Genomic DNA, 23,181 nt, shown 5'->3' on the forward strand with positions numbered 1-23,181 from the left:
AGGATCATCTACGACCGGAAATTCCTGATGACGTGTCGGAACGCCCCTGTGACCAAAACACCCCCGGGAGATCTGCCACCACTCCTGGGGCCACCAGTCCTGCCGGCGATGAGCCCCCCCAGGGAAGCCAGCCAGAGCCACCTGCGCAATAGCCCAGAAGACAAGCGGGCGGGCGGTGAAGAGTCGTAGTTTGAGATGGACGTTTAAAGGACCAGCTGTTGGATCAGGCGTTGCCTGTGGTCTCCGCAGGCCCTTCTCGGGAGAAGAGTCCCACCAGCCAGGCCTTATATGCTGGGCAGGCGTCGGGTGTGGGGTCGCCCGCCTTACAGTAAATCAAAAAATCAGCCGAGCGTGGTAGCGCGTGCCTGTGATTCCGGCTACTCGGAAGGCTGAGGCGGAAGGATCGCCGGAGCCCGGCAGGTCGAGGCTGCGGGGGCCGGGAGCGGCCCCTGCACTCCAGTCTGGGCGACAGAGGGAGACTCCAACTCAACAAAAAAAAATCTAAGACACCGTTGCTTTGAAAGATATGCCATTTTTCTGTACCCCCAAGAAAGAAAGAATGCTGCCAATTAAATTTTAACAGCTATCAGTTGTAACACATACCTTGATTTCAAAGATGTTAATGTGAAAAAATGTGTCCCTTAGAATCAGTGAAATGTAGCTTTTCAAAAAAAACATGAGATAATTAATTTGTAAACTGCTTTTCTTCTTACAGTATTGCCAAATATCTTTACATGTCATTAAATATACTTCTACCCTATCATTTAAAATATCTGCCTAGTGTATTTTACAGATTTTATCCTGGATTAAAAAGTATTTCACCTTTTTGTATGCAAAAGTCATTTACATTTAAAATATTCTTATTTACATTTAAAAATATTTTTATTTCATTAATGCTTTATGCTGGTTTCCAGTTATGTAACTTTCACGGATTTAGAGTAATAGTTTGCTGTTGCCTAAAATTGTCTTGTGATCTTGGGCTAGGTTTGACCTACAGACTGTCATTTGCCAACCTTTGCTTGACACTTTGTTTTTTTTTGAGTTGGAGTCTCACTCTGCCCCCAGGCTGGAGTGCAGTGGCACGCTCATGGCCACCCCAGCGTTGACCTGCTGGACTCAGGGATTCTTCCACCTCAGGCTTCCAGGTAGCCACAACTACAGGCACGTGCTATCACCCTGACTAATTTTCCTTTTTTTTTTTTTTTTTTTTTTGTGAGTTGGAGTCTTACTCTGTCGCCCAGACTGGAGTGCAGTGGCCGCTCCCGGCCCCCGCAGCCTCGACCTGCTGGGCTCCGGCGATCCTTCCGCCTCAGCCTTCCGAGTAGCCGGAATTACAGGCATGCGCTACCACGCCTGACTGATTTTTTGATTTCTTGTAGAGATGAGGCGGGTCTCGAACCCGCGGGCTCAGGCAAGCCACTCACCTCAGCCTCCCAAAGGTGCAGGATTACAGGCTGAGCCACCGAACCTCGCTTAACTTTTTGATATATTATAGTGATGAGGTCTTGCCAAGTTGCCCAGGCCGTTCTTAAACCTGCGGGCTCAGGCAATCCCCTCACCTTGGCCTCCCAAAGTACTGGGATTACAGGCTTGAGCCACTGCGCCCGGCCTGCTTGACACTCTTAAAAACATATTGAGGGTCCCAAGAGTTCTATTTATATGATTTGTGTCTGTCGATATATACTGCATTCGAAATTAAAACTGAGAAATTTTTTTTTTTTTTGAGTTGGAGTCTCTCTTCGTCACCCAGGTTGGAGTACAGTGGCATGCTCACCACCACCCCAGTAGCGACCTGCTGGGCTCAGGTGATCCTTCTGCCTCAGCCTTCCAAGTAACTGGAACTACAGGCATGCGCCACTATACTGGCTCATTTTTTGATTTATTGTAGGGACAAGGCCAAGTTGCCCAAGCTGGTCTCAAACTGCTGGGCTCAGGCAATCCTCTCACCTCTACTTCTCAAAGTGCTGGGATTACAGACTTGAACCACCATGCCTAGTCAAAACTGAGAATTTTAGGAAGGGAGGAAGTGAGATTTATTTTCTTGCTTACAAATTTCTTTCTAGTTTCATGTTAAGTATTGTTATTCATATATGGGGGTGGGAGGAGTTGTAAAAAATCACCTCTTGTATTGCTCTCAACGGTCGGGACAGAAGCAGTTGCTCTTCTATTGCTTTTCTGGTTAGAGTAAATTGTAGAAGCAAACAGAAGGGTGAACAATAAAACATTTTAAAACAAGAATATATAAGCCTATTTCATAACCATTAAAGCAATGACATTTTCACACATCGCCCCCGACTGTCTCCATTGTACAACCATGAGACGAGTGTGCAAAAAGCAAATAACTTTTTAGTATTATGATGAAAATAGTTTTTACTTCATAGACACCATGAAAGACTCTTGGGGGCTTCCAAGGTTTCCCCTAGACCTCACTTTGAGAACTGCTAGCTTAGTTCATAGAAGGTGTTCAATGAATGCTGATGTGAGGGTGGAGAAGCTAAATTAAGTTCTATATTTTATGATATGAGGGATAAGCTCCATAGCTATTTAGAGTAGGGACAATTGACAAGAGCTAGAGTATCCAAGAAAGAAAAAAAGTTGGAGGAAATTTTTTCTTAATCTTTCCAATTTGATAATGCATTAAAAAGCAACAAGTCAGAAAAAAACATTGGTAATCTGTGAAAAAGTGTTTGGAACCTATTCTGGTCTGTCATAGAAATCTAAAGTTTTTTGAACTTTGTTTTAGAAGTCTACACAAAAGCAAAAAGGTTTATACAGAAAATTTTCAAAGCTTGGTTTCCTTGTCAATAACACATAGTAGTAACAAGGAAGCTACTAAAGAATATTTGGGAATTAATTGTGGATGGGTTAGTATACGTATGTTTTCACAGATAAACTTCAGTTATATTAAGTAATTTATTTATTTGCAGTACCTTTTTTGACTAGAGTCAATAATGTTTTGATGTAAAAGTCTGTAATAGTTTACCTAAAATAATTTCTCCAAATTGACGTTTGATCCTTTTGATGTTTCAGATTCGTTACATTTCACAAACACAAGGCTTGCCAGCTGAATATCTTCTCAGTGCTGGAACAAAAACAACCCGGTTTTTCAACAGAGATCCTAATTTGGGGTACCCGCTGTGGAGGCTTAAGGTCTGTTTTCCCTGCTAGAATTTAGGTTATTAAATTATTGAGATAGAAGAGGGAAGTGGGGGAAGGTATGTCTGCTGGAAGAAACATTTTGAAAAATTTTATTGTACCCGTTTGGCCTTATTCTTAGTTAAAACACAGACCATGAATTGCCAGTTCAGTTGGCGGAGGTTATTTTGTATATGTTGAAACAGCAGCTTATAGGGGTGTGGAAAGTAGTGCTCACCATTAAGTGATACGGAGAACTAGAGGTATTTAGCATGACTATTTTTAACCTTTTGCACTTGAATGTCCCTTCTTATGGGACATACAGAGATTACTATTGATTGTATAGGACAAACTTAAGCAACTGTAAATTTTTCAAAAATGTATATTTCCTTGAAGCTTTCTATTCAAAAACAATGAAAAACGTGTGTCCTTTGAAGTTTGTCTGATTGATCCGATTGATCATTTGAGAAGTGGTTTTTTTCAGGAATCATGAGTGCATCCTTCCACATTGTCTTCGAACAACAGACGGGACAATAAATTACATATATTAATATGGGAGGAAGAAAATGAGGCTGATTGCCCAAATAGAAAAACATGAGGTAGAAGATGTCAAACAAGTTACTATTGCACAATATGTATCAAAGAATCTGCAGTGCATATTGGTGACTGTTTTACATGTTAACCACACATTAGAAAAATATAAGATAGAAAATTTTGATTTTATTGTCAGAAATAAGTTCTTTAATGTCTAATATTTCATTATAAGCCAAATATCATTACAATGAAATAATTGGTTCTATTGCCGTACTATTTAATATGAAGTAATTTGTTTTAACCGTTTTGTAAAAATGTGCGGTTGAGTTGCTGGAATGTGATCTGTGAGACATCTCCAAGTGCCAAGGGTTAAAATAATTATCACGGGGAAAGGAGGGCATTATGGCTTATGCCTGTAATCGCAGCACTTTGGGAAGTTGAAGTGTGAGGATTGCCTGAGACTAGCTTGGGCAACTTGATAAGACCTCTTCTCTACAATAAATAAAAAAATTAGTCAGGCATGGTGGTGTGTGCGTGTAGTTGCAGCGGAAGGGTTGCCTGAGCCTAGGAAGTCAAGGCTGCGGTAGCCATGAGCCTGCCACTGCCCTGCAGCCTGGGCAGCAGAGTGAGACTCTGGCTTTAAAAAAAAAAAAATTTCAATATGTATGACAAAATAATATAATTTTCTAACTGTCCACATTCAGACCTTGTATGTTTTCTTTTTTTTTTTTTTTTTTTTCTGAGTTGGAGTCTCACTCTGTTGCCCAGGCTGGAGTGCAGTGGCATGCTCACAGCCTCTACCTGCTGGGCTTAGGTGATCCTTCCACCTCAGCCTTCCAAGTAGCTGGAACTACAGGTGCGCACTACCATGCCAGCTTATTTTTTGATTTATTGTAGATACGAGGTCTCACCAAGTTGCCCAGTCTGGTCTTGAACCCCGAGCTCAGTCAGTCCCCTTGCCTCAGCCTCCCAAAGTGCTGGGATGGAATTGAGCCACCACGCCCAGCCTCGTATGTTTTCTTGAAACAAATATCTGCTTTTTACTTCTGAGCTTACTCCTTCAACATAAAATCTCTGAGTAATTTGATTAACCCTGTGACTCTGCCTCTGAGCCTATTGAACAGTTAGCATTTGAGATCTTAATTCATTTCAAAGTAGCTTTAAGAGAAAAGTGATAATGTCCCTTTTTACCTGACATTCTTCAGAAACTGTGCTACGTCATTGCTTGCATGTTTATCCTATCACTGTTGAAAGGGTAGCTAGGTATCAAGGTCACATCTCTCCACTGGAGGATTTTCTGGTTGTAAGTTACTTTCATGCTTGCCATCCATGGTTGGCAAGGTGATGACACTTGTCTCTTTGTATTCTGGCTTTAATTTTGAATAAAATGTGAAAATAGCATAAAGATGGAATCTTTTTTTAAAAAGCCTTATTTTATAGACACCTGAAGAACATGAACTGGAGACTGGAATAAAATCAAAAGAAGCTCGGAAGTACATTTTTAACTGTTTAGATGACATGGCTCAGGTGAGTATGAAAAGTTTCAGAAAATCAGACGTTTATGTATTTCCTTAACCAGAGACACACTTCCATTGGTTATAATAAAGACATACTTAATCTGTTATCTTTCAAGTATTCGTTTTCAATTTTTACAGAAAAAAATGCATTGATATTTTGTCATTAAAAGAAGATTTGAATCTAAGGAAGTATATTTTCAGAATTTTATCTCTCCCTTGCTTTACTGAACTGATCTTGTTACATACCAATATTTTAAAATATTAGTTATGAAGGTTTCTTTCTTGTCCCAGTTTGTCTACTAAAATATATAAGAGCAACATTTATTGAGTGCTTACTATGTGACAAACTGTGAACACTTCACACTTATGTCATTTAATCTTTTTATCAATAAGAACTTTTATATTTAAGTAATAATAATCACTTTTGTTTAACTCGTTTGTTCCAAATTTTTAATGACAATGATTTATTCAGCTTTATTCTCCCACTAAATGTAGATGAAGATTTAATTAGGCAGCATAAAGAGCCTCCTCTTGTGAAAATGACTGCACTGTAATAAAAAGAATTTCTTCAGGTTTCCCTTTTGACCATTGCATATATATACGTTGGAGAGAAAGCAGCTATTTAGTGTCAGCATTAAAGTTTAAATGAAGAAGTGTAATATTTCTGAATTTTCCTTGAAAGGTGAATATGTCTACAGACTTAGAGGGAACAGACATGTTGGCAGAGAAGGCAGATCGAAGAGAATACATTGACCTGTTAAAAAAAATGCTAACGATTGATGCAGATAAGAGAATTACTCCTCTGAAAACTCTTAACCATCAATTTGTGACAATGACTCACCTTCTGGATTTTCCACATAGCAATCAGTGAGTATGGTGTATTCTGGAGCTTTTTGCTATCATGTGGTTCTTGTTTGAGTTACTCACAGATGGCACTATCACGTGAGCCCCAACTTTGGTGCTTGTGTATCTGGCTCTGATGCTTTTCTTATTGAAAAATCATGAGATTAAAAATTAGATGTGTATTTTTTTTCTTCATGATTATAAAAAGGTTTTTTTGGTTGGTTTTTTTTTTGAGTTGGAGTCTCACTCTGTCACCCATGCTAGAGTACAGTGGCATACTCATGGCCACCGCAGCCTCGACCTGCTGGGCTCAGGTGATCCTTCCTCCTCAACCTTTCCAGTAGCTGGAACCACAGGCATGTGCCACCACACCTGGCTGACTTTTTGATTTATTGTAGAGATGAGGCCTCTCCATGTTGCTCAGCCCGGTCTTGAACACCTGAGCTCAGGCAGTCCTCTCACCTCAGCCTCCTAAAGTGCTGGGATTATAGGCGTGAACCACTGTGCCCGGCTTATGAAAAGTGATTAATTTGTGGAAGTTTTTAGAGAAAAATGTTTGATCTGTGTTCATTTTTAGTTATTTGCATCTGTTTAAATCTCAGCATTCATTGAGTGAATCTTGAATCTCTTTTTCAGTGTTAAGTCTTGTTTTCAGAACATGGAGATCTGCAAGCGAAGGGTTCACATGTACGATACAGTGAGTCAGATCAAGAGTCCCTTCACTACACATGTGGCTCCAAATACAAGCACAAATCTAACCATGAGCTTCAGCAACCAGCTCAATACAGTGCACAATCAGGTATTCAGTACATAATTGTGGGAAACTCAAGCCTAAGTGGGATAGAAACTATTAGAGTACAAGGTGAGGTAAAGGAACCAGACTTTGTTTTGGCGATCTTATTCCTTCTTCAGAATTTTCTACTTGGCACAAACTGATGGAAGACTGGGCAGACTGATAACACCTTCCAGTCATGGGCTGACAAACGTTAAAACAAAGACCTAGTCCATCCCCTCATAGTGTAGCATAGTCAAGTAAATGGGGTCTGACTGTTGTACTACTTACTGCTGTTACTTGTCCTAACTTTAGCCAAATGACTTTCTCCCTGTTAGGAGAAGGATTTTATACAGTTTCATTGCTGTATTGAAAGGTTTACAATCATTAACTTTAAGGTGATTTTGCACTTGTTTGCTAACCAGTGATATTTACATTTGTTTTTATTTTTGTTTTTTTGAGTCAGAGTTTCACTCTGTTGCCCAGGCTGGAGTGTAATGGCATGCTCAAGGCCACCACAGCCTCGACTTGCTGGGCTTAGGTGATCCTTCAAGCCTTCCAAGTAGCTTGAACCACAGGCATGCGCCACCACGCCTAGTAATTTTTTGATTTATTGTAGAGATGAGGTCTCGCCATGTTGCTCAGGCTGGTCTCAAACCCTTGAGCTCAGGCAGTCCTCTTGCCCCTGCCTCCCAAAGTGCTGGCCACATTTGTTTGTTTATGAAGATGTAAGCTTCCCAATTTCTTACCTAGGTCTGCTTTTTAAATGGAAAAGTATGCAAGATTTGGTGGGAATCGTCCATCTAGCAATTTTTTGTGCAGAAGTAGGTGGGCCTTGTATAGCCACAACCAGTATAGGGCCATTTGCTATTCTTTGCATATTTGACCCTGTAATGTGCCTTAAATTTAGGAACTGGGAAAATTTCTTAATCAGAGAGTAATTTTTTTAAAGACTGCTGTTGTTACATTTTAAAACTTTGCTCTGAGTTTTTCTGGACAAATCTGTATATGTAAAAATATTGTCCACATAAAACCAGCGCACACATATAATCCTTTTGTTTGTAGGCTAGTGTTCTAGCTTCCAGTTCTACTGCAGCAGCTGCCACTCTTTCTCTGGCTAATTCCGATGTCTCACTGCTCAACTACCAGTCAGCTTTGTACCCTTCATCTGCCGCACCAGTTCCTGGAGTCGCCCAGCAGGGTGTTTCCTTGCAGCCTGGAGCCACCCAGATTTGCACTCAGACAGATCCATTCCAACAAACGTTTATAGTGTGTCCACCTGCGTTTCAGAGTAAGTGGGGAAACTCCTGTGGCATATGATATTATAGCATTCGACCTGCTTTGGGCAGATCTAGTTGTTTAGTTCTGATTTTTGACAAATTTGAAGTCTGTCTCTGATAATGAAGGGAACTAAAATAGGGTGATATCACAAAGTGGTTTTTTCCTTTTTACATTGGTTATTTATCTAACCATTCTACTACCTGACACATTACAGGAGTTTAATTTATATTTCCTTATTTGAATTGCCTAAACCACAGGCAGGCATATCAGGTTTCTTACCCATTGAGGTCTTTTTTTTTTTTTTGAGTTGGAGCCTCGCTCTGTCGCCCAGACTAGAGTACAGTGGCTGCTCCCAGCTACCGCAGACTCGACCTGCTGGGCTCCGGCAATCCTTCCGCCTCAGCCTTCCAAGAAGCTGGAACTACAGGCTCGTGCTAACACGCCCGGTTAATTTTTTATTTATTGTAGAGATGAGGTCTCGCCAAGTTGCCAGGCGGGTCTTGAACCCACGGGCTCAGGCAATCTACTCTCCTCAGCCTCCCAAAGCACAGGATTGCAGGCTGAGCCACCGAACCCGGCTACCCATTGAGTTCTTGTGTCAGTGTCTTAGATCTTGTGTAAGCATGTGTCTGTCAATATGCAGAATATATTCATCTTGAAAAAATCTGTTGTAAGCAGAATTGCTATTTATTGAATCTTATTTCCTATGTCATTTTATAAAATTAAATTATGTTCCAAATAAAAGATAATTTTACTCTAAAATTTAAAAATCATGTTTAAGAATGTGGAAAGCTCTTAAATTACTTTCAGAAATAAAAATCATTATTTAGTGAACTGTGAAAAATTCTGCAAGCTGAGTGCTTGTGTGGGGAAGGCATTAAGATTATCTGCTTCAGCTTATGAAACGTATCATTCCTCAAACTCCTATCAGCAGAGGAACAGAATAACTGAAGGAGGAGGCTGACTCCGTGTGCTGCAATAAGATTTTAATTTTCAAATTTTCGTCCTTCTTTGTTTTCACATTGTTATCCTATAATCCAGTCTGTCCAGTTCCTTTTTTCTGAAATATGGGAAATGTGTGTTTAATGATTTGATAAGCCATTTAGAAGGTTAAATTACTTTAAGGCTATTTCTGATAACATACTTGACCTTCCTAATAGAAAATCAGTGTCAGTACCCTATGAGGATAAACAGAACTCAGCCTTCTCATGTAACACTTTACATAGAAGAAGGTAGCATTTTTGTCATTTCGCATCAGTTACATATTGACTGTGACTCTTTGTTTGGTTTCTGACAGAGTCGGAGCAAGCAGAAGGAAAAGAGGGGCTAGGGGAGACTGAGAGATTACCGGGAGGACAGGCGAGCAGTAGTGATGTAAACCAGGGGGAAACCCCAGGGAGAGTGGCCGAGCAGATTCCAAATGCGTAAATGCACGTATTGCTTAACTTACCAAGTTACTTTCTGCATATGCTTCATAATAGTAAATTCTGTACTTGGGCTGTCATAGGCTGAGTGATTCTTCTACTGAACTTAGCAAATTAGCTACCCCTTCCTCCACCTTTTCCCAAGTGAGTTTCATTGGAACAATCTTCTGATGTGGGACCTGAAGTTTTCTGCTTCTTCTCAGATGATACTTGAGAGATGAAGCGAAGAACTTCTGAGTTTCTTTAGCAAAACAAAATGTAAATGGAATAGGTAGAGGGAAAAATTTGGATAACCCCTTTTGGTATAATTAAGTATAAGCTTTGGAAATTTTTCTTCCCCCCTATCCAGGAAGTCTAAATAACTTGAGGAGCTAGTAGAGCAAATTTTAAAATTTCCAAATGAAGGACAGTTTTAAAATTCAGGTGAAGCCGGGCTTGGTGGCTCAGCCTGTAATCCCGCGCCTTGGGAGGCTGAGATGAGTGGATTGCCTGAACCTGTGGGTTCGAGACCCGCCTGGGCAACTTGGCAAGACCTCATCTCTACAATAAATCAAAAAATTAGCCGGGCGTGGTAGCGCGCGCCTGTAGTTCCAGCTACTTAGAAGGCTGAGGCGGATCGCCGGAGCCCAGCAGGTTGAGGCTGCGGTGACTGGGAGCGGCCATTGCACTCCCATCTGGGCGACAGAGTGAGACTCCAACTCAAAAAATAATAATAATAATTCAGGTGGTCATGATGATGATACCTGATATGGATTACTATATGCCAGATAATGCTCTCAGTGTTTTTTACGTGTCAGTTCATCCTCACAACCTTAGGATTTTGATAATGTAATCATCTCCAATATATAAATGAGAAAATTGGGCATAGTTCCCTTATTTGCCCAAAGTCTTATCACTAATTACTGCAGAACCATAGTTTGAATCCTGGCAGAGGAGTTCATGGGATATGTGTTTTGAAGTATTATTCCATACGGCCTCTCAGTTGCTAGCCTCCATTTGCTGATTTCTATCCAGCAGTCCTCTATTCCAGGTTGTCCACTTTTCTTTGACCATCTGATCTTTTACAAGATGCTTATGCTTAGAGAACGATACACACTTAGGCAGTTAATAGTACATACGTCCATGGTTCTTTACTTAAAGGGCTATATTCAATAAAACAAAAATAACCACACACACACACACACACACACACACACACACACACACACACACACCCCTTAAAGGGCTATGTTCAATAAAACAAAAATCACACACACACACACACACACACACACACACACACACACACACACACCCCTAATCCTTCTTAGGTCAGGATTCAAGGATAACCTTCCCAACATGTTTCCTTGCGTTAATTCTTTGTTTCTCCTTGTGGTGGAGAGAAGAAACTAATTCTAAAAGAGTTTGACTGCTATGACTTAGCCTCAATTACTACAGCAATCTAATACTTTTGAGTCACATTTGTAGGTCAGTACTATAAATACTACTTTCCATACTATTCCAGTTGACCAAAATAGAAATGCATTTTGCTCAGTGTAACTATGATTCTGTGATTTCCCCATCTTTTACCTCATCACCCTGGGAGTCATCCATGAGCTTCTGTAGTGAACACTTCTAAATTTTGCCTCCCCAGTTCCAGCCAATTTGTAGGAGGTTGTGACAGTCCTACTGTCTTGTAATTAGGCATGTGTCCTGGCACTGTGCGCGAGAATTCTGTGTTACTTAGCTTTCTTATTAGATAGCGTTGGCTAAGAAAGCATGGCTGGTCACTTTTTTATCTCAATATTTTATTTTTCCATAAGTAGTGTTTGGTTTTTTTTTTTTGTTTTTGTTTTTTGAGTTGGAGTCTCACTCTGTCGCATACACTGGAGTGCAGTGGCACGTTCCCAGCCACCACAGCCTCGACATGCTGGGCTCTGGCGATCCTTCCGCCTCAGCCTTCCAAGTAGCTGGAACTACAGGCGCACACTACCACACCTGTCTAATTTTTTGATTTATGGTAGAGATGAGGTCTCGCCAAGTTGCCCAGGTGGGTCTTGAACCTGTGGGCTCAGGCAATTCACTCAACTCGGCCTCCCAAGGCACGGAATTACAGGCTGAGCCACTGAGCCCGGCCAGTAGTGTTTTTTTAAAAAAATATTGTTAGAGTGTTTAAATTCTGATTTTGCTATTTCCTCTTATTTTGTACATTTCTGAATTATACTTTTCTTTAACAACTTATTACTAAATTAGTAATAAATTGCTGAAGTGGAAAATTGGAAAGACTGACTTGCTAAAAACAGCAGTATTACAGCTTATGAATTATGTTCATTTGATGATGATAATAGTAATATCAAGGAAATTAGTTGATGAAAGCTTACACAATGTCACTGAAGGAATCTTGTAGTTAAAATATTTGTATCCTCACTTAACAGAATTTCAACCATTGGTGAATTAGAAGCATAATAGAAACTATTGCAAGTTTTGATAGGTTAGGTGTTTTTTTTAAATTATATATTCGGGGGTACATATGCAGGCTTGTTACACAGTTGTATTGCATGGTGGTGAGGTGTGGGCTTCTCTTGAACTATTACTCAAATAGCAAACATGGTGCCCAGTAAGTACGTCTTCAGCCTTCGCCCTCTTCCCCACTTCCCTCCCTCCGGCGTCCCCAGTGTCTTGTTTTCATTTTATGTCCGTAGTATGTACTGAGAGGGTGAGTTTAGAAGAAACTTCGAAGGCTCTCTTCTCAAGTCTTGGCAAAAGGAAGAACTGTCTTCTGTTCCATTTCTCCCCAGAACGCGGTCTTCCTATTTGTAGGAAACATTTATTCACATTTGTGTCAATGAGCATAATGAAAAAAAAGAATAAGATATATAATCACTGTTTTAAAGACAGCAAAAAGTTCTTGATTTTTCTAGCTGTCCATTAACCACAAAAGAGTCTTATTAGAAAGCTGTTAATGACAAAAGCAGATTTCTTAAATAAGTAGAAATAGTTGCTGTAAACCAAAATGTCTGACTGGGCTCGATGGCTCAACCTGTTAATCCCAGCACTTTGGGAGGCCAAGGTGAATGGATTGCCTGAGCCTGCAGGTTCGAGACCAACCTGGGCAATTTGGCGAGACCTCATCTCTACTATAAATCAAAAATTAGCTGGGCATGGTAGCACATGCCTGTAGTTCCCACTACTTGGAAGGCTGAGGAAGAAGGATCGCTGGAGCCCAGCAGGTTGATGCTGGGGTGGCCATGAGTGTGCCACTGCACTCCAGCCTGGGTGACAGAGTGAGACTCCGACTCAAAAAAGAACCCAAACCAAAATGTCTGCTTTTAAAATATTTTTATGCTAGGCATAATTTCTTCAGTTTATGCATGATTAAAAGTAAAATATATGATTAATTAGTGGAGGTTATATTTTCTGAGAATAGAGGAAAACATTCTTTAAAACATTCTAAACAAAATTGTAATTTTGATGATAAATTGTTGAACTTTTCATAATTTTTCTTATCTAATTAACCAAAAGTTATATTTAAGTCTTTGCTTTTAATAGATTACAATTTTTAAACAGTTAAGTATTTTTTCTCCTACTGGATTAAAAAGTGAAGGTAACTTAAGTGAAGGTTTTCTGTTTGTTTTTGCCTATACTGTTAACGGGAATGGATGAATATTGTGTTATAAATTTTGTAGCTTTAAAAAACAAATTCCCTTAAACCAGCCCTCCATGTGTCAAACATCTTTTCATTAATCTAACCTAAAGGGAAGTGAGTCTTCCTTTTTTTAACTTCCAAGACGTCTATGAATGAAACTCCTTTGTCTTAAGTGTCTAGAACTAAAACCTAAAACCAACAGTACTCCAGACCAAGTAAAACAATTGAAGTGTGTGACACTGTCTCCAACAGCTGGACTACAAGCAACAACAAAGCATTCTGGATTCCCTGTGAGGATGGATAATGCTGTGCCAATCGTCCCCCAGGCCCCAGCTGCTCAGCCGCTGCAGATTCAGTCAGGAGTTCTTACGCAGGTAAAAAGCAGAGCAGTGTGGATACTCAGTGCTGCCGAAGCACTGTTGAGGATCAGATATTTTGTCTTAGAAGATGATGTTTGTGGTGACTGTAAGATCTTTCTCGGTCATGATTCAGTGGACCTAATATGAAACATCTATATGGAACAGTAAACTCCGTCCTAACACTCTTGCAACTCTGCCATGTTGTCCTTAGACCTGCAGAGATGAAGAAATATCCAAACATTGATAAATGGTCTTCTGAGTAGGTTTACTCTAATTCTGTGGGATGAAGTTGATTTTTTTTTTTAACCTTGGCACTTTTAAAGACACATGCAACGTTTTGATTCCAAGATATAAAATTCCATTTTGCTCCCTTTGTGTCCCTTCTGCTCTTTCTTAGAATTTCAGCATAGTTGAGAGGCTGGATCACATCAGGATGCCTCTTCAAGTGTTACATTCCTTCATTCCTGTGTTTAGCCAGGCTACAGAAAGCCTTACGTTTTTATATTTATAGTCGGGCATGGTGGCACATACCTGTAATCTCAGCACTTTGAGAGACTGAGGTGGGAGGATTGCTTGAGATCAGGCGTTTAAGACCAGCCTGGGCAACATAGCAAGACCCCGTCTCTACAGAAAATTTTAAAAATAGCTGGACATGGTGGAATGCGCCTGTAGTCCCAGCTACTTGGGAGGCTAAGGTAGGAGGATTGCTTGAACCCAGAAGTTTGAGGCTGTAGTAAGCTATGATTGTGTCACTACTCCAACTTGGGTGACAGAATGAGACCCTATCTCTTAAAAACAAAAACTTTATACTTGCTATGGAATATGCACCTAAGATGAGTGAGAAAATCGTGAAGTATTTATATAATAACAAATACTGTATTTTAAATTCTATATGTAAATGTTTATGGCCCATGACACAGGGAATTCTGAAATTCAGAAACCCTTTTTGTGAGTAGGAGTAGTACTTCTTTCTAAATGTCTGTTTCATAGACCTGATCCTCTGAATCTGACCCTAGAAGGATTCCGGTACATTTTTGCTTTAAGCCATTGGCCTTTGATTTAGTAGGCCAATGCTTTACAGTGTTGAAGGGGCAAATTTGTGTTTGGCACATGCATTTTAGGTGATACTAAATTACTGTTCATTTTGGTAGTACTTGGGGGGAATGAGAGCCCTTCTGAATCCAGATAACCTGCCTCCGTGTGTGTTTCACTCACCTGCCTGATCTACGTTTCAGGGAAGCTGTACACCACTAATGGTAGCAACTCTCCACCCTCAAGTAGCCACCATCACACCGCAGTATGCGGTGCCCTTTACTCTGAGCTGCGCAGCCGGCCGGCCGGCGCTGGTTGAACAGACTGCCGCTGTACTGGTAATTCCCCTCACTTGATTGTGTTACTAACGGAGTTTCCTTGGTTTCTTTTTTTTTTTTTCCTGTTTGTTTTTGTTCTGTTTTTTTCTGATTTTCTCATTTTTCAAAAAATTTTTTAGCTTAGTCTTTGCAGAGGGCATGGAAGCATGTGCCATCTTGTGGCTGTGTTCTTGCTGCATCTTTAATGTCTCATTGTTTTCCTCCCAACATTGGCTGAAGCACTGTTTGACTCTGATGTTCATTGTGCCTCTGTAAGGGACCAGGTCCCTTGATTCTTCTTTGCCAGCCTAGTGTGATAAAAGCTCTTGGTTTAACTTCAGAAGAGCTTCAACAGTGTTATGTTTTCTGCCCTGTCTTTTGCCCTCTGATCCTTGAAATGGCCTTTAGTTTGGCTCTGCTACAGGTACCCGGATGGCCAAAATTGAACTCCTTGGCAAGTTAGCTTTCTCTTTTTTTGCTGTTTTAAGCTTCTAAAACTTTTTGTGCATGTAGAAATGCTTAAGATGCTCTTTACTGCTTGAGTCTCAGTTGATATTAACCATCTTTCTGTGAACACATGAAGATAGCTCTTTTTGCCTCTCATGATCATTGGCAGCTTGTATCTTCCATTTAAAGATGTTCCCTTGAATGTAGATCATATTATTGATCATATTACTGGTTAAAATGAAAAGTGAAGGGGTTTTTGAAGAAATTAATTATCGCACATATAGGTCTATACAAAGGTGGAAATATGGCCAACAAAAACTGTGCAAATACAATATGTTTGTTATTAAAAGTCATGGGAAAAAGTTATTGAATATAGCTACAATTGTAGTTTATTTGGCTTAGACATCAGAAAAACATTCAGAACTTTGAGATGTATTTCAGGGATTTGTAAAACAAATTTTTTTTTTTTTTTTTAAGAGATGCGGTCTCGCTATGTTGCCCAGGCTGGTCTTGAACTCCTGGGTTCAGGCAGTTCTCTCACCTCAGCCTCCCAAAGTGTTGGGATCATAGGCATGAACCACCGTGTCTGGTGGATTTGTAACTTTAAGAGTGATTTTTGGATGAGTTTTTGTTTATTTGGGGAAGTTAGAATTGTTTATTGGATATCCCACGTTTTATTATTTGAAATTAAGATGCTCTTGAATCCTGATATTTCTCGTTTTTCAAAGTAGCTTAACATTTCTGTTTCTCAAGTATTCATTTGAAATTTAAATTTAGGTCAGCATTCTAAAATCTGAAAGATGCTCTTGAATCCTGTATTTCTCATTTTTCAAAGTAGCTTAACATTTCTGTTTCTCAAGTATTCATTTGAGTAAAAACACCTCCAGAAATGTACCCTTGGTTGGAATTTGGTTTTCACAAAACTATTTGTCACTTCCACATTAATTTTCTGATAAGCATAAAACCTGGGTTCAAGGGAGTCAGATATATTTCCAGCTTGATTGAACTAGCCCACTGGTTTTAACTTTCTCACCTATAGTTTCGAGGTGGGGATGTTAGTTGACACTTCTCTCTTGCTGCTTCTCTTAAGTTTGCACTAGCCATTTGCTAAGCTTTGCATATTTTTGTTCTTCCTCTGTCAAAACAGTTCGTCGCTTGGAACGCCAGATTTCTGCCTCACGTTGGAATGTTATTCCTTGCTTTGTATTAAACTACATGCTTTGTCTTGTGCAGGTGTTGGCTTATGGAAAGACGCATGGTGTGACTTAACATACTTCTCTTATTTTTTTTGTTTTGTTTTGTTTTGTTTTAAATTCTGCTTATGGTAGCAGACGTGTTTGCAGTTTCTCTGCTTTGAAGCCTTCTTGTTTGGAACCGGTATTTGTAAAGAGTGGATCTGTTACTTGCAGAAGTATTTTTAAAACAGTGTGTTGATGGCCTTGCAATTTGAAATTCAAGAAACAGAACCATATGTACCCAAGCATTGTAGGTAATCGTACTGCAGAATTCAAGTTTACAAAGGAAGCCTCCGAATCTGTTTCCATTTTTTTTCCAGAAAATGCCATAATTTCTTTAAGAAGTACAGAAAACATATTTGTTTATCAGTCTGTTGCAAGTAACATGGCTTGCTAAAACCGAGAAATGATGCATTTTCTTGTAGTGATGAGTTTTTATATTGAAGTGTTCCTAAACATGAGACATAAAATAAATATGTTTTAGGTAATTATTAAAAACAAAATATGATGCTTTCTGCATCTATCTCTTAAGTATTTTACTTTTTGCCTTGTTTTTCTTACCTCTGAACTTGCAGACTCCTTTTCTCTACAGTATAATAGAAACTTTTAACTACAGGCATCTTCTTTTCTTTAATACCCAGATGGTCAGGTTATGGAGGTAGCCAAGAGAAAGCAGTTTGTTTTCTTTCCCTGTTCATATGGCTTGTATCCTTGAGCCCCTCTGACTTTTTTTAATCTCTGCAAGTTAACAATCTACAAGAACTTCTTTTAAAATAGGAATTTTTCTTTCTTTAAAGAACAAGCAAAACCAAGAATGAGTCAAGTCTGGACCTTTCTGTGTTTGTTTCCTTACAGCAGGCTTGGCCTGGAGGAACTCAGCAAATTCTCCTGCCTTCAACTTGGCAACAGTTGCCTGGGGTAGCTCTACACAACTCTGTCCAGCCCACAGCAATGATTCCTGAGACCATGGGGAGTGGCCAGCAGCTAGCAGACTGGAGGCAAGTACCCCATGTTACTCTGCGGGAGATTTGTAAGGGCAGGCCCCTTAAGGTAGGAGCATTGAGATATGGAGAGATGAGGAAGAAAATAAAGGAACATCGATCTGTTTGAAATCCTTTAACAACCTGTGTTGGGCTAGAAGATAGAATTATAAAACTCTGGAGGCTGGGCGTGGTGCCTCATGCCTGTAATCGCAGCATTTTAGAAGCCAAGGTGGGAAGATTGCTTGAGGTCAAGAGTGCAAGACTAGCCTGAACAACATAGCTAGCCCTCATCTCCATAAAGAAGAAAGGAAACTTTGAACATAGGAAAATAATAGATTCTAAGGTCAAGAATCATTTACTCCAGATTTAAAGAAAGTCTTAAGCAATTAGCAACAACACAGTGAGATCCTAATGCCTTGTAATCTAGGTGCCTGACCTTAAGAATAAAATGCAGCTGCATTTGTTTAATTGCTTTTCATACCACTTTGGTTCTGACTTGCCAGTGATTTGGGGATTCACTCTTCTCTCTTTCTTCCTGTTGGCACAGGAATGCCCATTCTCATGGCAGCCAGTACAGTACTATCATGCAGCAGCCATCCTTGCTGACTAACCATGTGACTTTGGCCACTGCTCAGCCCTTGAATGTTGGTGTTGCCCATGTTGTCAGACAACAACAATCCAGTTCCCTCCCTTCAAAGAAGAATAAGCCGTCTGCTCCAGTCTCTTCCAAGTAAGTCTGTGTTAGAGCTGGTGGTCAAAACTGTGCCAGTTTGAGAACTGTCTCCCGGCATTTGGAGTGTGATGGTATAGATGCTTTTTGTGTAGAGCAGCAAGTGCCTGCCACTTTGAGGAAGAGCTGGTTGTTTCATCTGGGTATGTCCTGGTTATAAGAATCTTTTCTCTCTGCTTCCACCTGGAAATGTGGCCATCCTTGTGATGTTTTCCTGCCCACTTTACAGAGTGAAATTTAATCCTGTGGTAAAAGACTTGCAAAGGTACAGTTTCTTTTATATGTTAATGCTCTTGCCCCTGGAAACTCTGACCAGAGTGGTTAGTTTATTTTCATGGAAACTTCTACAGTTGTATAGAATGATTAAGGTAAAAAGGAATCAAAGAACAAATTGGAAAGCATTCTGGGAAAAAGATGGACAGTTTGGGAAGCCAAGGATGGCACCATCTTCCCTTGTGACCTTTTCCTCCAGGTCCTCTCTGGATGTCCTGCCTTCCCAAGTCTGTTCCCTGGTTGGGAGCAGTCCCCTTCGCACCACGTCTTCTTACAATTCCCTCGTGCCTGTCCAAGATCAGCATCAGCCGATCATCATTCCAGATACTCCCAGCCCTCCTGTGAGTGTCATCACTATCCGAAGTGACACTGACGAAGAGGAGGACAACAAATATAAACCCAGTAGGTAAGGCAGGCACATGGCTCCCTGACTCTGTTGGTCTTTGACTGTTGGCTTCAGGCAAGTGGCCTCAAGAAAGGTATTTTGGAAGCATAGCCTTGGGTGAGTCAGCCCAAACGTTTAAGTTTTTATAACCAAGCATTGTCAAGTTTTCTGTAATACTATCCATGTTCATCAGCTATGTCAGTGTTTCACATACATTAGAGAGCAGGTTTATAGTATTACATTGACAGGCTACTCTGGCTTGGAAGCCACATTGCAGTGCAGACATGAGTCCTGCCTTCCAAGAACTTCATAGTTTAAAAACATAGCATAACAGAAGCATGTAAAAAGTAGTTAATTAGAATGAGTAGGTGGATAAGAGATTATTTGAAATTTGTGCAATTTCTCAATCTGAAGAGGCCTGTTTGAAAGAGGTAGAACTTTTAAGTAGTGCTGCCACCTTTTCCCGCTTCTATATGCTCTGAAAGCTTGGGATTATATAAGAAAAATAAGAATGTATAGGAAATGTATGTGTGAGGTCAGGTGCAGTGGCTCACACCTATAATCCCAGCACTTTGGGAGGCCGAGGTAAGAGGAATGCCTGAGCCCACGGGTTTGAGACCAGCCTGGGCAACTTGGTGAGACCTCATCTCTACAATCAATCAAAAAATTGGCCGGGTGTGGTAGCGCGTGTCTGTAGTTCCAGCTACTTGGGAGGCTGAGGCAGAAGGGGATCGCCTGAGCCCAGCAGGTCGAGACTACAGTGGCTGTGAGCATGCCACTGCACTCCAGTCTGGGTGACAGAGTGGGATTCCAAAAGAATGTGTGTGTCTTCTTCAAGCCTAGTAATAGTGAGCGCTTCTCACATGGCCCCATCTCGATTCAGGAAGGCCCAGACAACGTAGTCTGGTCTGGGTAGCTGCTTCCCAATGGCAGCTTACACCAAAGAAGAGGAGCATGAAGTTTTGGAGTCAGCATAGCTGTCTGTGCCATACTTGCATACATACATACCAGATAATTTCCTCTTAGCACCTTGCATAATAAGCACTAAGAAGTTTCCTGCTGCTATTATTACTATTATCATAGGAGGACCAGAGACCATCTAAGAAACATTGCTTAAAAGGGCAGTTGTATTTTCATGTATTTTTCTTCTCTTCAGCTCTGGCCTGAAACCAAGATCTAATGTCATCAGTTATGTCACCGTCAATGATTCTCCAGACTCTGACTCTTCCTTGAGCAGCCCTTATTCCACTGATACCCTCAGTGCTCTCCGGGGCAATAGTGGACCCCTTTTGGAGGGGCCTGGCAGAGTCATGGCAGATGGCACTGGCACCCGCACCATCATTGTGCCTCCACTGAAAACTCAACTTGGTGACTGCACTGTGGCAACCCAGGCCTCAGGTACGTATATCTCCATAGCTAGAGTTGAATTCTCCTTTGATGTGTGTTTGCTTAATATTTTGCTGTAATCTGCTCATGTCAGTGGTAGAGACAAGTGGCACAGATCTTACGCAGAGCAGTTCATTCAGAAATCGGCTCCCTGCAATGTGAAATTGTTTTTTGGTCGTGAGTCGGTCTTTCCATGTTTATCTTGCTTGGGTCAGTATAAAACGAGATTGTAGTCTCGGAAACACGTTTGTTGCTGACGTGAGAAAGCCCACAAGACGGGAACAATGGCAGGACGAATGAGCAGGCGCTTAGATCTGCCACAGATGACTTGCATTTGGCAGTCTAGATGTGGACCAGACTCGATCATATTGAAAATGGCCACAGCAGTGTTTTGGAAAACTATTTGCTTTAGGTTTTTTCCTCTTCCATTGCTGTAACAACGGTGCTTTTGTTGGTTTTATTGTCAAGCTAATTCCTCCATCTCTTTTGCTCTGTTAGTTACTGGGCTTAGGCTCCCTGGTTCAGTTACTGTGTTGGATAATACTAGCTATAGTAACAAATCCCAGATTTCCATGGCTTATCGTAGCAGAAGTTCACTTCTTAGTGCAGGTGTTCCTGGCTTGTCGGCCTCCGTGGGGGACGGACCAGATCCTTGGAGTCCTGAGCATTCGGTCAGGAGGAGGAAGAAAGCTTGGAGAAGGCATATACGTGTCTTAATCTCTTCAGCCTGAAAATAGTGAGCACCTCTCACATGGCCCCGCCTAGAATCAGGAGGGCCCAGGCAACGTAGTCTTATCTAGGTAGCTGCTTCCCAGTGGCAGCTGACACCAAGGAAGAGGAGTTGGAGTTAGCACAGCTATCTGTGCCGTCCTTGCATAAATAGTGTTTTGTTATAGATTGTGCTGTTGTCATAGCCACAATCAGAGCTATGATTTGAGGATACGGTGCTAAGCTTTTGTGTTAGGTATTATATAGTTCTCCTCAGAAATAGACAGTTATCCCATTGCAGACAAAGGAGAGCTTCCTGATGCCAAGCTGCTGAATAGAATTACGAGGAGCTCTGTCCACTCTTGGGTCCAAAGAATATAGGCCATCCCATCAGTCACCAAATAAATGCTCCAGTTTTCCTAATGGGAACGTAGAGGGGAGCAACATTTTGTCTCAGCTGTCCTGAAATTTCTCAGAATTTGAAGACAGTAAGTATCCAACAGGATAGAATCTTGTCTTTTAAAAAACCCATTTGACACTTTAAAATCCTAAGAATTACCAATGTCTTTCTCAGCTTCACATCATCATTTCTGTACTTGTTTAGACCCTTCCTGTATAAAACTAAGGACTCCTTGGAGATACTGGGTCCTATTATGTTTGTATTTCCAGTAGTTCCTTGTATATAACAGGAGATTAGAGAATATTTACACAAGTGAACTTTGTAAGGATCTTTTATGGAGCTTTGTGCCAAGACAGAAGAGAAATGGGTGATACAATTTGTGTTCTGGTGTCAATGGAATTGAGGAAGTAAGACACACATGACATCTTAACTCTTACAAACTGCGTACACATTCATATGATGCCATTTGAGGTTAGCTTGGTGGTGCTGGGCATATGTCTACTCATAACTAATTAAGCCCTCATGACCCTGTTTTAGGTCTCCTGAGCAATAAGACCAAACCAGTGGCCTCAGTGAGCGGGCAGTCGTCTGGATGCTGTATCACTCCTACAGGGTATCGAGCTCAGCGTGGCGGGACTGGTGCCGCACAGCCACTCAACCTTAGCCAGGTGAGCGCTAGGGGCTGCTGCCTACTGTTTGGGGCCCCTTCATTGTTACTTTCTGGAGAGCCCTGCTTCTGGCTGGACTGCCAAATAAAGCCAAACGAAGCCCCTTTTGTGTCGGTTTTGTGTTCTGTGTCCCGCATGATGTCTGCCTGTGCAGTCTCTTTGCATTCGTGTTGTCAGTGTGCTCAGGGCCGTAGGTTCCAGGTTTCACATAGGACCTCCCTAGTCTATCCAAAAGAGGAGGGAGATATGTGGAATTTAGAAAGAGCCGAGGATGCTTCATGCCATGCCTGGTTCTGTCCCACCATATGCTTTGAGCCCAGATTCTCTTGCTTTATCTCCCAGGCCATAAATAACCTGAGCCTCACACTGTTTACTTGAGTCAGGAGACAGTGAAGAGCTCTTTGGCCACTTACTCCACTGGTTTTTGTCCTGCCTGTTGCTAGAGTCTGGAATTTAGGGCTTCCCCAACCCTCTGATCCTCTGATGAGGCGGCGAGGATCACTTTGTTCTGTTTGTGTTCATGCTTTCCTCAGCTACAGTTCTGGGGCCTGGGTGATGGTCGCCAGTAGTGAGAAAGTGTTAGTGTGAGGCTGCCACTGCAGGAGAGGGCACGTGCAAGTAAGTGCAGATGCTGGTTCAAGGTAGTGCATGTGTTTTAGGCTCCACATTTCAAGAGAGACACAAAGAATTAAGAGGAGAATGGAAGAAAACAGTGACAGGAAATAAAGCTTAGGACAAATTCAGATTCACTGGTACCAGAATAGCATGAGTTGAGTCAACAGTTGCTCACTTGCAGGGCTGGGGGATCCTGTGAACTCCTGATTCTCCCCCTTCCTCTCTCATACTTAAGAGCAAAGTAGGGGCTGGGTGCAATGGCTCACGCCTGTAATTCCAGCACTTTGGGAGACTGAGATGGGAAGATTGCTTGAGTATAGGGTTCAAGACCAGTCTGGGCAATATAGCAAAGCCTTGTCTCTACCAAAAGAAAAAAAAAAATGCCAGGTATGGTGATGCACGCCTATAGTTCCAGCTACTTGTGAGGCTGAGGTGGAAGGATTCCCTGAGTCCAGGAGATCAAGGCTGCCATGAGCTGTGATTATCATGATCACGCCACTGCACTCCAGCCT

At 41.2% G+C, this 23,181-nt stretch overlaps 1 protein-coding gene across 2 annotated transcripts in view; it reads left to right on the forward strand.

The window, feature by feature from the left end:
* Window positions 1-23,181, forward strand: part of HIPK1 (homeodomain interacting protein kinase 1) — a 42,545-nt gene that overhangs the window by 14,313 nt on the left and 5,051 nt on the right. Inside the window, exons 3-14 of one of the 2 annotated variants that reach the window (XM_021712491.1) lie at window positions 3,031-3,150; window positions 5,110-5,196; window positions 5,869-6,053; window positions 6,666-6,828; window positions 7,867-8,092; window positions 13,384-13,505; window positions 14,726-14,860; window positions 17,380-17,519; window positions 18,052-18,234; window positions 18,707-18,913; window positions 20,049-20,290; window positions 21,924-22,054. In XM_021712491.1, the coding sequence (XP_021568166.1) occupies window positions 3,031-3,150; window positions 5,110-5,196; window positions 5,869-6,053; window positions 6,666-6,828; window positions 7,867-8,092; window positions 13,384-13,505; window positions 14,726-14,860; window positions 17,380-17,519; window positions 18,052-18,234; window positions 18,707-18,913; window positions 20,049-20,290; window positions 21,924-22,054 (1,941 nt within the window). Of the gene's footprint in view, window positions 1-3,030; window positions 3,151-5,109; window positions 5,197-5,868; window positions 6,054-6,665; window positions 6,829-7,866; window positions 8,093-13,383; window positions 13,506-14,725; window positions 14,861-17,376; window positions 17,520-18,051; window positions 18,235-18,706; window positions 18,914-20,048; window positions 20,291-21,923; window positions 22,055-23,181 lie in introns of both variants that reach the window. The other variant, XM_008058381.2, reaches the window with a different exon arrangement.

Source organism: Carlito syrichta, unplaced genomic scaffold (genome assembly GCF_000164805.1).
Source record: "Carlito syrichta isolate Samal-C Ts95f unplaced genomic scaffold, Tarsius_syrichta-2.0.1 Scaffold303316, whole genome shotgun sequence".
NCBI classification, from domain to species: domain Eukaryota; kingdom Metazoa; phylum Chordata; class Mammalia; order Primates; family Tarsiidae; genus Carlito; species Carlito syrichta.